Source organism: Capra hircus, chromosome 9, assembly GCF_001704415.2.
Source record: "Capra hircus breed San Clemente chromosome 9, ASM170441v1, whole genome shotgun sequence".
Classification (NCBI taxonomy): Eukaryota; Metazoa; Chordata; class Mammalia; order Artiodactyla; family Bovidae; genus Capra; species Capra hircus.
Genome location: NC_030816.1, coordinates 48,081,556 through 48,094,585, shown reverse-complemented (window position 1 = coordinate 48,094,585; position 13,030 = coordinate 48,081,556). Strand labels below are relative to the sequence as shown.

The 13,030-nt window shown below is 41.6% G+C and overlaps 1 protein-coding gene across 1 annotated transcript in view; it reads right to left on the bottom strand.

The window, feature by feature from the left end:
- The window catches only part of RRAGD (Ras related GTP binding D), a 37,983-nt gene continuing 24,953 nt past the window's right edge, over window positions 1-13,030 (bottom strand). The window contains exons 6-7 of the mRNA XM_018053149.1: window positions 11,221-11,369; window positions 1-3,037 (exon numbers count right to left, since the gene is read on the bottom strand). Of these exons, the coding sequence (XP_017908638.1) occupies window positions 2,886-3,037; window positions 11,221-11,369 (301 nt within the window). The 3' untranslated portion in view covers window positions 1-2,885. The remainder of the gene's footprint in view (window positions 3,038-11,220; window positions 11,370-13,030) is intronic.

Sequence of the window (13,030 nt, the reverse complement as noted above, 5' to 3'; positions counted from 1 at the left end):
TTGAATGCATACCATACTTTAATAATCAAGACAATTCAGCTGTTTTTCTTGAATATATTTTAAACAGAGTTCGCATATAACCCGTACATAACAATATTGCTGTTTTTTTATTCATTTTATATTTAAGGGTCCAAAATATATTATATTCACAAAATAGTACCGTCTGTGACTATCAACCAGTTTTTAACGTCTATTCCATCAGAAATACACCACTCTGAAAAAAAAAAAAAGAAATATGCCACTCTGGCCATATATGCTAATCTATATTACTGAAACTAAACAAAGATGATAATTCAGAGTCTCACCCCCACATATAAGTTCTAATTGCCCGGAAAACCTCTAGGTCAAGTTCTCAACCTTTGAAAATGAGCAGAAATATTCCAGAGCAGTCACCGTAGCCATGTATTTGAGCTTCATATTTACACATTATTTTGTATACTTATATGTATTTATAGCAGTGGATTTGAGATGTGAAAGTGATCACACACAAGAAAGCTAAGTCCCATATCAAAAACAAGTGAAAAAGGAATTGAAGAGATTTTGTGATTCCAATAGCACAGACTTCAGAAATTGAACGCTTAGACGTAACTCCTACATTTTCTTTAACTAAGAGGTCATCGTCATGCTGACGGCTTTGAGGCAGTAGTCTATATATCAGTGTCATTAATCAAAGAGTGCACTTACTACCATGAACTTGGGTCTGATGCCATAGCATTAACTTTGCCTTTCCCTCAAAGAATCATTTGCTCTTGAAGTAGTAGGCATTTAAGGCACATTTTAACAAAATCCATCATATACCCAGCTTAAAAATGGAAGCTCCACCTAGCTACAATAATATATATACCTAAGTAATGTGTGATTTACCAGTTAGGCAAATGTCTCTATCTTGAGGATAAAGTTGTTTTAGAAAAGTGATTCTGTATTTGCGTATTCAGAAAGAAACACTGTGTAAAAAATATTAAAGAATTAGATTTGTAAGAATAGCCTCCAGGTACCATGCTGGCAAAGGTCCAACAGGTTATAGGTTTTGAAAGTAGGAAAAAGACTTCCCTGGAGCCCTGGGATCCTACACAGTGCTTCTGAGCAGGAATCATGAGGAAGGGAGTTAGGGCACCTTCATGATTTTTACAAATTTCCTTCCAAAATGCACAGATCCTTGGGAGGGCGCAAACTTTAAATCAGCTACCACCTTAAATTGCAGTTTCCAGCCTCAAAGGAATAGGACTTGGGAAGAATGGACAAGGAGAGGATAGAAAGAAGCCACGGACAGTCTCACAGAAAAGTTGCTTTAGGAACTATCCATTTTTTCTAGGCTCAGCATTGCTATTCCTACGAGGCTCTGCTAAAAATATATGCATATGAATATTTTCTAATACCCGCCAACATGCTTTAGGGCACTGAGCCTTGGGATAGACCTAGAATTATCTAGTTGGAATGGTTTGGGATGGGGGTAGATTTGAATCTCTTCACTTGCTGTTGGTCTAAAGTAAACATAAGAGGAAGAATTTCATAGAAACAGACACACAGCTAACTATATGCCTCCTCTGGTCACCCTCGCCTACTGCCCTTTAGCAGTTTTCAGGACGGCTTTTTTAGCCATGCAGAGCATGCTGCTGGTGAGCTGAGCCCTAGTTCAGTTGTAAGGGGGGACAAGCAGAGTCCATGAGGCACACTGTCACAGCTGAGCAGACTCAGAGGTGACAATGTGCCTACCAGGATTCAGTTCTGTGGCAGAGAACTGAAATATTGCCTGTGGTTGTGGAGCAATGTGAAAGAAAAAAAAAAAAAGAAACTGGTCCTAAATAAACATTTGGATTCTTGCATGGCAAGAGGCCCATTCCAGAGGTGAAAAATTGTATAGGATATATTTTTAAATCTGCAGTTGCCAGTCACCTCCATTTGGGAAACCATGTAGCTTCTGATATTACTTTAGCCTGGGTGGCAGGTACAGAAAAGCCTTCAGAAACCCTGCAATTCAGCGACATTCCAATTTCTCTCCAGTGATCGGCACCATTTTGGAAATATGGTCCCAAAGGACAACAATCACACAGCAGAAAGAAATAACCTCTGTATAAAATGATTTTAGAGATGTCTGTTGAGGTAAAGAGTTTTATAAAAACTGTCAGGTAGGGAAGTACTCTCACAGCTATAGAAATGTTTAGGTAAGTTTGGTGCTAATATTATTCTATAAAACTTCTATTTATATTCGTTATAAATAGGGGACAGGTCTTATTGCTCCTGGAGCTTGCTGTTCCTCCATGGAAAAATGATTTTTCTCAACAATTGGTAGCAAAGATTCCCATGCTTAAAAAAAGTCATTGCTAATCCATCACTTTTTGATTAATTTCCGTTTGCCCCATAGATACGGACTCAGTATGCATGTCCTAGACACCAAGGACAGAACAAAGCTTAGAAAAGTTGTTTTATCAAAGTTTAGTTTCATGAGAAAAAGAAAACATGAAAAAGTGCAAAATATATACAGTTCCTGGCAGTACGCACACAGGATTTTTTCTGACTACAGACCATAAAAGTTTACATTTGTGTAATGAAGTTACAGTAGATTTCACTTCATTGTTAATATACAAGTTTTTGCTTCAAAGTGCTTACTTTATTTAAAAAAGAGAAGATTAAAAGAAAGGGTGGCAGGATTTTTTTTTTTTTTACCACAAACATGTCATATGTCCCAATCTCCTCCTTCCTCTTCCTTGAGTTTTTTACAACAAACGTATGTCTTGTGTCCCAATCTCCTCCTTCCTCTTCCTTGAGTTTTTTACAACAAACGTATGTCTTGCGTCCCAATCTCCTTCCTCCTCTTCCTTTAGTGCAACACATAGCAGCAGCTTCATTGAAACGTCTGATTTCAAAAGATGTTCCTGAAACCTCACCTACAGCAGCACCCTAGGCGTCCCGTTGGGGGTGGCTCCTTTTTTCTTCTGCAGCCGATTCTGAACCTTTCGCGATTTCACCACTTTCATTCTCACCTCAAAAACTTCATGGATGGCCTTCCGGAAGCAATGAAAATTATAGTCAATCAGCCCTGGAGAAGAAAACAAAAATATTTCTCAGTGCCACCTAGAAGCCTTTTCCAGTCAGCCATAGTGAGGAAATGCCAGTAGGGGGCGGTAGAGGAGAAAACATAAGGTCCATAGACTTCCCTAGAAGGTTTGCAGCTGAGCTTCAGGAATTGCAGGCAAAGTCTTGTGAATATATATTTTTACAAAGGAAAGGTTCCAGAGTATATACCACATTTTCAAAAGTGTCTATGACCCCAAAGTTTTGAAGAAACAACTCAACTGCCGCTTTAAAAAATCTTTCAGAATTAAAAATTGTAAGAACAATAAAGATATACCTTCAGTGAAATATTTATTAGTATCTTTTCCCCAAAAGGCATTATTAAATTGACTCTGAATGGAGGCAGACCTTGACTTGGAGGTTAGCTGACATCTCCAGGTCACAGTACCCATCAATCAATATTTACTGAAAAGATACTCAGGAAATATTTAAGCTACTGTCATAAGCCCTAGGGAAAACAAAGTCCCTGATTTCAGAGGGGTTATCATCACCTCAGGTCAACTCTGAGCTAAGAAATTCAACAACCAATGACAATCTCAGTGTTTCAATACTAAGTAAATTTTAAATGGCAAATAGTAAGGGAGAATTTTCTTGCGTCTTCAGAAATTAATGATACAAAAATAGAATAAGATATAATCCAAGTCCTGAGCACATTTCAGGTCATCAGGACTAATATGTAAAAGTATTGAGAGCAGTATTATGTATATACCAGTTAGGATAAGGCAGTGGGTTCCCTTTACTACCTTTGAAAGTGGAAGTGATAGTCGCTCAGTTGTGTCTAACTCTTTGCGACCCATGGACTATAGGCTGCTAGGCTCCTGTCCATGGGATTCTCCAGGCAAGAATACTGGAGTAGGTTGCCATTCCCCTTTTCCAGGGGTTTTCCTGACCCAGGGATCAGGAAGTTTAAAGTTTACTACCTTGAAACTTATTAAAATAACTAGTCCCCAGAATATTTCCATCCACTCAGGTGATGTTTCCAGAGCTCCGACCCCCCTACACACACAAAAATAAATAAATACATAAAAATGGGATTGGGATTCCAGCCAAGGCAAGGAATGCTTCAAAGCAGTCATATAACTAACCGCAAGTGCACTGTAAGAAACACCATCTCAACTTCCAGGAGCAGGAAACCCTCTGAGTGGCGCCCTCTGCTGCTTCTGCAGTGACAGTGACCACCGTGGAACAAAACGAAGAGACCATTTCCTCCAGAACAGACCGAGAAAGAGCCAGAAAGAACGAAGCAAGCCCAGGTATGGGCATTTCTTTTCTGCTGGAGGCTTTCTTTGGCACACAGACAGATACTAGGGCTGTAAGAATAAAAGCCTCTGAGGGTACCCCTCGTGATGGGGTATGAGAGCTGGTGGACAAAGTTGCCGTCTTGCATATCCAAAGGGGGTGATTCTAAGCTTTTTGCACACATAGCTTCTCCGAGATTCCCTCAGCAGAAGTGAGCATAATGGAACTCCTGGTGCACCAGTGGTTATGATCGTGCATGCCTCACGGTGTAGCCAAAGAAATAAAATAAAAAATTTTTAAATAATAAAAAGCATTTTAAAAGTATTTTTAAAAAGAAGTGAGGATAAAGCTGCCACTGAGGATAGTGGTCAGGGCAGCAGCCGAGAGGAGTTACCTCACGTCCAAGGTAAGGAGTGGCGGCTGTGCTTTGCTGGAACAGCCATGAAGAGATACTCCAGGTCCAAGGTAAGAGAAACCCAAGCAAGACGGCAGGCGCTGAGAGAGGGCATCAGAGGGCAGACAGACTGAAACCACAATCACAGACAACTAGGCAATCTGATCACATGGACCACAGCCTTGTCTACCTCAATGAAACTAAGCCATGCCATGTAGGGCCACCCAAGACGGACGGGTCATGGTGGAGAGGTCTGACAGAATGTGGTCCACTGGAGAAGGGAATGGCAAAGCACTTCAGTATTCTTTCCTTGAGAAACCCATGAACAGTATGAAAAAGCAAAAAGAGAGCATACTGAAAGAGGAACTCCCCAGGTCAGTAGGTTCCCAATATGCTACAGGAGATCAGTGGAGAAATAACTCCAGAAAGAATGAAGGGATGGAGCAAAAGCAATACCCAGTTGTGGATGGGACTGACGATAGAAGCAAGGTCTGATGCTATAAAGAGCAATACTGCAAAGGAACCATGGAAAAGGCAATGGCAACCCACTCCAGTACTCTTGCCTGGAAAATTCCATGGATGGAGGAGCCTGGTAGGCTGCAGTCCATGGGGTCGCTAAGAGTCGGGCACAACTGAGCAACTTCACTTTGACTTTTCACTTTCATGCATTGGAGAAGGAAATGGCAACACACTCCAGTATTCTTGCCTGGAGAATCTCAGGGACAGAAGAGCCTAGTGTGCTGCCATCTATGGGGTCGCGCAGAGTCGGACACAACTGAAGCGACTTAGCAGCAGCAGCAGCAGCAGCAGCATAGGAACCTGGAATGTTAGGTCCATGAATCAAGGCAAATTGGAAGTGGTCAAACAGGAGATGGCAAGAGTGAACATCGACATTCTAGGAATCAGCGAACTAAAATGGACTGGAATGGGTGAATTTAACTCAGATGACCGTTATATCTACTACTGTGGGCAGGAATCCCTTAGAAGAAATGGAGTAGCAATCACAGTCAACAAAAGAGTCTGAAATGCAGTACTTGGATGCAATCTCAAAAACGACAGAATGATCTTTGTTCGTTTCCAAGGCAAACCATTCAATATCACGGTAATTCAAGTCTATGCCCTGATCAGTAACGCTGAAGAAGCTGAATGGTTCTATGAAGACCTACAAAATCTGCTAGAACTAACACCCTAAAAAGATGCCCTTTTCATTATAGGGGACTGGAATGCAAAAGTAGGAAGTCAAGAAACACCTGAGTAATAGACAAATTTGGTCGTGAATGAAGCAGGGCAAAGGCTAATAGAGTTCTGCCAAGAGAACGAACTGGTCATAGCAAACACCCTCTTCCAGCAACACAAGAGAAGACTCCACACATGGACATCATCAGATTTGTCAACACCGAAATCACATTGATTATATCCTTTGCAGGCAAAGATGGAGAAGCTCTATACAGTCAGCAAAAACAAGACCGGGAGCGGACTGTGGCTCAGATCATTACTCCTTACTGCCAAATTCAGACTTAAATTGAAGAAAGTAGGGAAAACCACTAGACCATTCAGGTATGACCTAAATCAAATCCCTTATGACTATACAGTGGAAGTGAGAAATAGATTTAAGGGACTAGATCTGATAGACAAAGTGCCTGATGAACTATGGATGGAGGTTTGTGACATTGTACAGGAGACAGGGATCAAGACCATCTCCAAGAAAAAGAAATGCAAAGCAGCAAAATGGCTGTCTGGGGAGGCCTTACAAAGAGCTGTGAAAAAGAGAGAAGCGCAAAGCAAAGGAGAAAAGGAAAGATATACCCATTTGAATGCAGAGTTCCAAAGAATAGCAAGGAGAGATAAGAAAGCCTTCCTCAGTGATCAATGCAAAGAAATAGAGGAAAACAATAGAATGGGAAAGACTAGAGATCTCTTCAAGAAAATTAGAGATACCAGGGGAACATTTCATGCAAAGATGGGATCAATAAAGGACAGAAATGGTATGGACCTAACAGAAGCGGAAGATATTAAGAGGTGACAAGAATACACAGAAGAACTGTACAAAAAAGATCTTCACGACCCATATAATCACGATGGTGGGATCACTCATCTAGAGCCAGACATCCTGGAATGTGAAGTCAAGTGGGCCTTAGAAAGCATCACTACGAACAAAGCTAGTGGAGGTGATGGAATTCCAGTTGAGCTATTTCAAATCCTAAAAGATGATGCTGTGAAAGTGCTGCACTCAATATGTCAGCAAATTTGGAAAACTCAGCAGTGGCCACAGGACTGGAAAAGGTCAGTTTTCATTCCCATCCCAAAGAAAGGCAATGCCAAAGAATGCTCAAACTACTGCACAATTGCACTCATCTCACACGCTAGTAAAGTAATGCTCAAAATTCTTCAAGCCAGGCTTCAGCAATATGTGAACTATGAACTTCCAGATGTTCAAGCTGGTTTTAGAAAAGGCAGAGGAACCAGAGATCAAATTGCCAACATCCATTGGATCATGGAAAAAGCAAGAGAGTTCCAGAAAAACATCTATTTCTGCTTTATTGACTACGCCAAAACTTTTGTGTGGATCACAATAAACTGGAAAATTCTGAAAGACATGGGAATACCAGACCACCTGACCTGCCTCTTGAGAAACATGTATGCAGGTCAGGAAGCAGCAGTTAGAACTGGACATGGAACAACAAACTGGTTCCAAATAGTAAAAGGAGTACATCAAGGCTGTATATTGTCACCCTGCTTATTTAACTTATATACAGAGTACATCATGAGAATTGCTGTGCTGGAAGAAACACAAGCTGGAATCAAGATTGCCGGGAGAAATATCAATAACCTCAGATATGCAGATGACACCACCCTTATGGCAGAAAGTGAAGAACTAAAGAGCCTCCTGATGAAAGTGAAAGGAGTGAAAAAGTTGGCTTAAAGCTCAACATTCAGAAAATGAAGATCATGGCATCCGGTCCCATCACTTCAGGGCAAATAGATGGGGAAAAAGTGGAAACAGTGGCTGACTTTATTTTTCTCCGCTCCAAAATCACTGTGGATGGTGATTGCAGCCACGAAATTAAAAGACGCTTGCTCCTTGGAAGGAAAGTTATGACCAACCTAGACAGCATATTCAAAAGCAGAGACGTTATTTTGCCAACAAAGGTCCATCTAGTCAAGGCTATGGTTTCTCCAGTAGTCATGTATGGATGTGAGTTGGACTATAAAGAAAGCTGAGTGTGGAAGAATTGATGCTTTTGAACTGTGGTGTCGGAGAAGACTCTTGAGAGTCCCTTGGACTGCAAGGAGATCCAACCAGTCCATCCTAAAGCAGATTAGTACTGGGTGTTCACTGGAGGGACTGATGCTGAAGCTGAAACTCCAATACTTTGGCCACCTGATGCAAAGAGCTGACTCATTTGAAAAGACCCTGATGCTGGGAAAGATTGAGGGCAGGAGGAGAAGGGGACGACAGAAGATGAAATGGTTGGGTGGCATCACTGACACAATGGACGTGGGTCTGGGTGGATTCCGGAAGTTGGTGACCGACAGGGAGGCCTGGCGTGCTGCGGTTCATGGGGTTGCAAAGAGTCGGACACGACTGAGAGACTGAACTGAAATTGAAGATAGTTTTTCTCCCTCCCTTCTCCATTTCCCCACTTCTTCACTTTTATTTCTTGGAACCATTTTCCAAATAAAACATGAACTTCAAAAAAAGAAAGAAACATGGACCAAAGACATGATTTTATTTAGTGAGAGTTTGAGTAAGATATGTGAAAGCCACCTCAAAACTCTCTACGTATGTGTGCAACTAACTGCCTTAGGCAGAAAGCTTAGCTAAAGGGCTTTGGCTCAGTGAGAACTCAACTCTAGGAAATTTCAGAGAGAGACTACTGATGATCCCTGACACATGTCAACTTATTCATCTGTGTATGTTTAGAACAGGAAACTTGCTGCATTTGGAGTTTTAAAAGTGAAAATTCACAACTGAGGATTTTAAAGGAACTGTATACAATGAGTGCTGTTTATTTCACTCTTTCATAAAAGGCAGTCGAAAAATATAGGAACAGAGACGTGAACAGAATAAGCACCATCTTCAGCCCCATACAAAGTTGAGGGATGGTCCCATATCCTTCTATAGGTTCAGTTTCAGTCATAGCTGCACATTAAAAGCATCCTGGCAATTTTTATAAAATGAGCAAACTCCAGGCTCTTCCCCCAGGAACTCTATTCTAGTTGTTCAGCGGTGGGCCCAGATGGCTGTATTTTTTAACCACCTTCCTTTCCAAGAATCCCACTTCTGCTTTCCATCCTCCCCTTTCTGCCAGAGCAGTCAAAGATGATCGGAGAAAATGCAGACAGACACCAACACGAGGACAAATCAATCAGTAAGCGTCGACGTCAGCAACACTAGCAGGACTCACCACTGAGATTAAGGCAGCAAAAACCAAGCCAACCACTTCCTGCATATGCAAAGCTTCAAGCTCTTTATAAAGCCAGGGTGATTGATTCATCGCATTTGCCTGGGACTTTTCAAGCTTCAGCCCTGAAAGTCCCTTTTCTCAGGAACCCCCCTCCCTGTCCCAGGCAAATGGAGATGGTTCAGTTCAGTCGCTCAGTCGTGTCCAACTATTTGCGACCCCATGAATCGCAGCACGCCAGGCCTCCCTGTCCATCACCAACTCCTGGAGTTCACTCAGACTCATGTCCATCGAGTCAGTGATGCCATCCAGCCATCTCATCCTCTGTCGTCCCCTTCTTCTCCCGCCCCCAATCCCTCCCAGCATCAGGGTCTTTTCCAATGAGTCAACTCTTCGCATGAGGTGCCCAAAGTACTGGAGTTGCAGCTTCAGCATCATTCCTTCCAAAGATATCCCAGGGCTGATCTCCTTCAGAATGGACTGGTTGGATCTCCTTGCAGTCCAAGGGACTCTCCAGAGTCTTCTCCAACACCACAGTTCAAAAGCATCAATTCTTTGGCGCTCAGCCTTCTTCACAGTCCAACTCTCACATCCATACATGACTACTGGAAAAACCATAGCCTTGACTAGACGGACCTTAGTCGGCAAAGTAATGTCTCTGCTTTTCAATATGCTATCTAGGTTGGTCATAACTTTCCTTCCAAGGAGTAAGTGTCTTTTAATTTCATGACTGCAGTCACCATATGCAGTGATTTTGGAGCCCCCAAAAATAAAGCTGACACTGTTTCCACTGTTTCCCCATCTATTTCCCATGAAGTGATGGACTGTTAGCCACCCTAAAAAGCAAACAAGTTTAATGTGATATGAGTGAGAAACTTACCAATAATTATTTCCTTTTTGCTCATTATTTCTAAATTTTCTAAATGAATCTACTACTTTTTAACAGAAAAGTAATATAAACCTTAATTATGCTTTTATGTTCCAAAGAATTAAGAAAATTTTCAGGGTACAAATAAGTGAAAACAAAAGGATAAAAAACTATATAGACAAAATGGCACCAGTTTTGTTGGAAGAAAGGGAGGAAAGAGGGGATAACAGAAGAAAAGGTGACAGGAAGGGAGAAAAGGAGTAAGAAAACTCCAGAAATTTAACACAGGGTTCAGCTCTAAGATGGTGAAATTCAGTGATTTTATTTTGCTCTGTATACTTTAAGTTTTCAAAGCATTTTAAAATAATGAACATGTATTGCTTATAAGAAAGAAAGGCTATTGGGAATTTAAAGTAATGGTTTAGTCACCAAGTCGTGTCCGACTCTTGCAACCCCGTGGACTGCAGCCTGCCAGGCTCCTCTGTCCATGGGATTCTCCAGGCAAGAATACTGGAGTGGGTTTCCATTTCCTTTTCCATTTGGGTAAATCATCTCCTGATTACTAGCAAAAATCCTTAACTACATCAGTAAGCTGATATTTCCCAGTTTAGACGGGGGCAGGGAATATGAGTATCTTTAAGAGGTTAATCGCTTTTATTTCAAAATAAAACTCAATTTGGTCCTAAAAAATATTCGGTGATGTTATTAAGTATACTCGTATCTTCCCTTTTTTGGAATCATGATGCCACCCCTGTATTTTAGGACTAAAGAATGGACAAGGGCTGAACAGAAGTTTAAAAAAGTCTAGCTTTAAGACTGTATGAGTTTCATCCTTTACATAGGGAGGACAAGTGGTCACAACATCTCTAAAACCTTCTAGACGTGTGGACCAAGAGGGAGGCGTTGGCCCTCCCTGTAGGCTGTGGGCCCTCCCTGGGGTAAGGGACTCTATAGCCAGGCAATAACATCCCAGCTAGCCTCACTCCCAGAAAACCTAAGGCCCCTCCCTGGGAGGGGGTCTAGGTTCCACTATCACCTCACGGCAGGGGCATCACTAGAGGGCAGGCTGGTTCACAGATCCCAAAACCCCACTGATGGGGGCAGGAGCCAGGGGAGCCTGTGACTGAAGTCTGGAAGCCTCCAGAGGCATGGCTGCTGTCCACCCACATTCAACAAGCAGGAAAGGCAGTATCCGTCTGAACAGAAATGCTTCATTTAAATCACACACACACAAAAATTACCTTTTCTTTCAAAGCTTTCCTCTCTGACAAAGCACACAAGAGCCAGAAACTTTGTCACCTCTTTTAAATAAAGAACTGTTGTATTATTCAGCTTTATAATGGCTGTTGATTCCTTGTCATAGGGGGTTCCTGCTCCATCTTCTTTGAGGCTAAATGAGAACAGAAACCAAAACATATTTGACCATTAAGAACTACAATTTGTAACCCAGCAACAAGATCGGATTATCACAAAGAATGATAATCGTACCGATAGGGAGTCTACACTTAACAGTGCTTTTCAGCTAAATATCTCAGAAACACCCAATCACAAGAATGTACACAGTGTATGATGGTCAATTTCCTACTGACACGCCAGGTGGCTGAACTCTCCATGCACCTGAAGAACACAGGTGACAGATGTTAGTTCTTCTCCTCTCCGTGGCCCATGAGGGCTTCCTGCTTTTCGTGACAGAATAACCAGGCTATCCAAAGCACAGCCTGATGAAAGACCAAGAAGGGGTGAAGAATTTTTCCAAAATAAAGCAGCCTGAAGAGGCAGCCAAGTGCTGGGCTAGATCCCTCATCTGGGGAAAAAAACTGCAATAAAAGAGAGAATTGGGACTACTGATAAAATTTAACAAAGGATTCTATATTAGATCATAGAGTCATGAAGCCATGTTAAATAGGCTTAATTTGGTCCTGTAAGAAAACGTCCTTGTTATTAAGAGACAGACGCTCAAGTATTAACAACTATAGTCTAAGGATCATGATCTATAACTTACTCCCAAATGGTTCAGCAAAAACAAATGTGTATGTACAGTCATCCCTATGGAGCAGGCTTAGGGCCTGGGGTTGGCTCTAAGACTCCCCTCAGCAGATACCAAAATCCAAAGATCCTCAAGTTCCTTATGTATCTGCATATAACTTATACACGGGCATGCTAAATTGCATCATTATGTATCTGCATATAACCTACATACGTGCATGCTAAGTTGTGTCATTCATGTCCAACTCTTTGCAACCCTATGGATTGTAGCCTACCAGGCTTCTCTGTCCAAGGGAGTCTCCAGGCAAGAAAACTGGAGTGGGTTGCCATGCCCTCCTCCAGAGAATCTTCCTGACCCAGGGATCGAACCTGTGTCTCTTATGTCTAACTGCCCTGGTAGGTGGGTTCTTTACCTGTAGTGCCACCTGGAGAGCCCAAACCTACACACACTCTCCCACTTTTTTACTTTCCTTTTGGCATGTGGGATCTTAGTTTCTTGACAGGGAATCGAACTGATGCCCTGTGCGGTGAAAGCCCAGAGTCTTAACTGCTGGACCATCAGGGAAATCCCACTCCTCCTCCCCACCATACACTTTTAATTATCTTTAGATGACATAAAATGTCTAATACAATGTAAATATTATGGAAATAATTGTCAGCATGCAGCCAATTCAAGTTTTGCTTTTGGGAACTTCCTGGAATATTTTTCTGAATATTTTCAATTCACTGGTTGGTTGAATCTGTCAATGTGGAACTCACATGCGGGGCAAACTGTATTAGAAAAAGAGTGAGCAAATATGGCTCACTAAAAACTGGTGAATCCCAGAGAAGGGTATATCGGAGTTCACTGTACTATTCTTGCGTATTTTCTATAGATTTGCAATTTTTTTCAAAATAAAAAGATAAATAAATATTTAAGAAAAGGTGTGGCCTGCAAACACAAATTACTTGGGTTTGAATCCCAGCTCTCTTATTTTACTGTATAAATTTGGGCAAATTGAGTCACTTCTTTGAGCCTCGATTTCTTCATTGTATATTAGCAGTGATTACTTCAAAGTTTCCTAA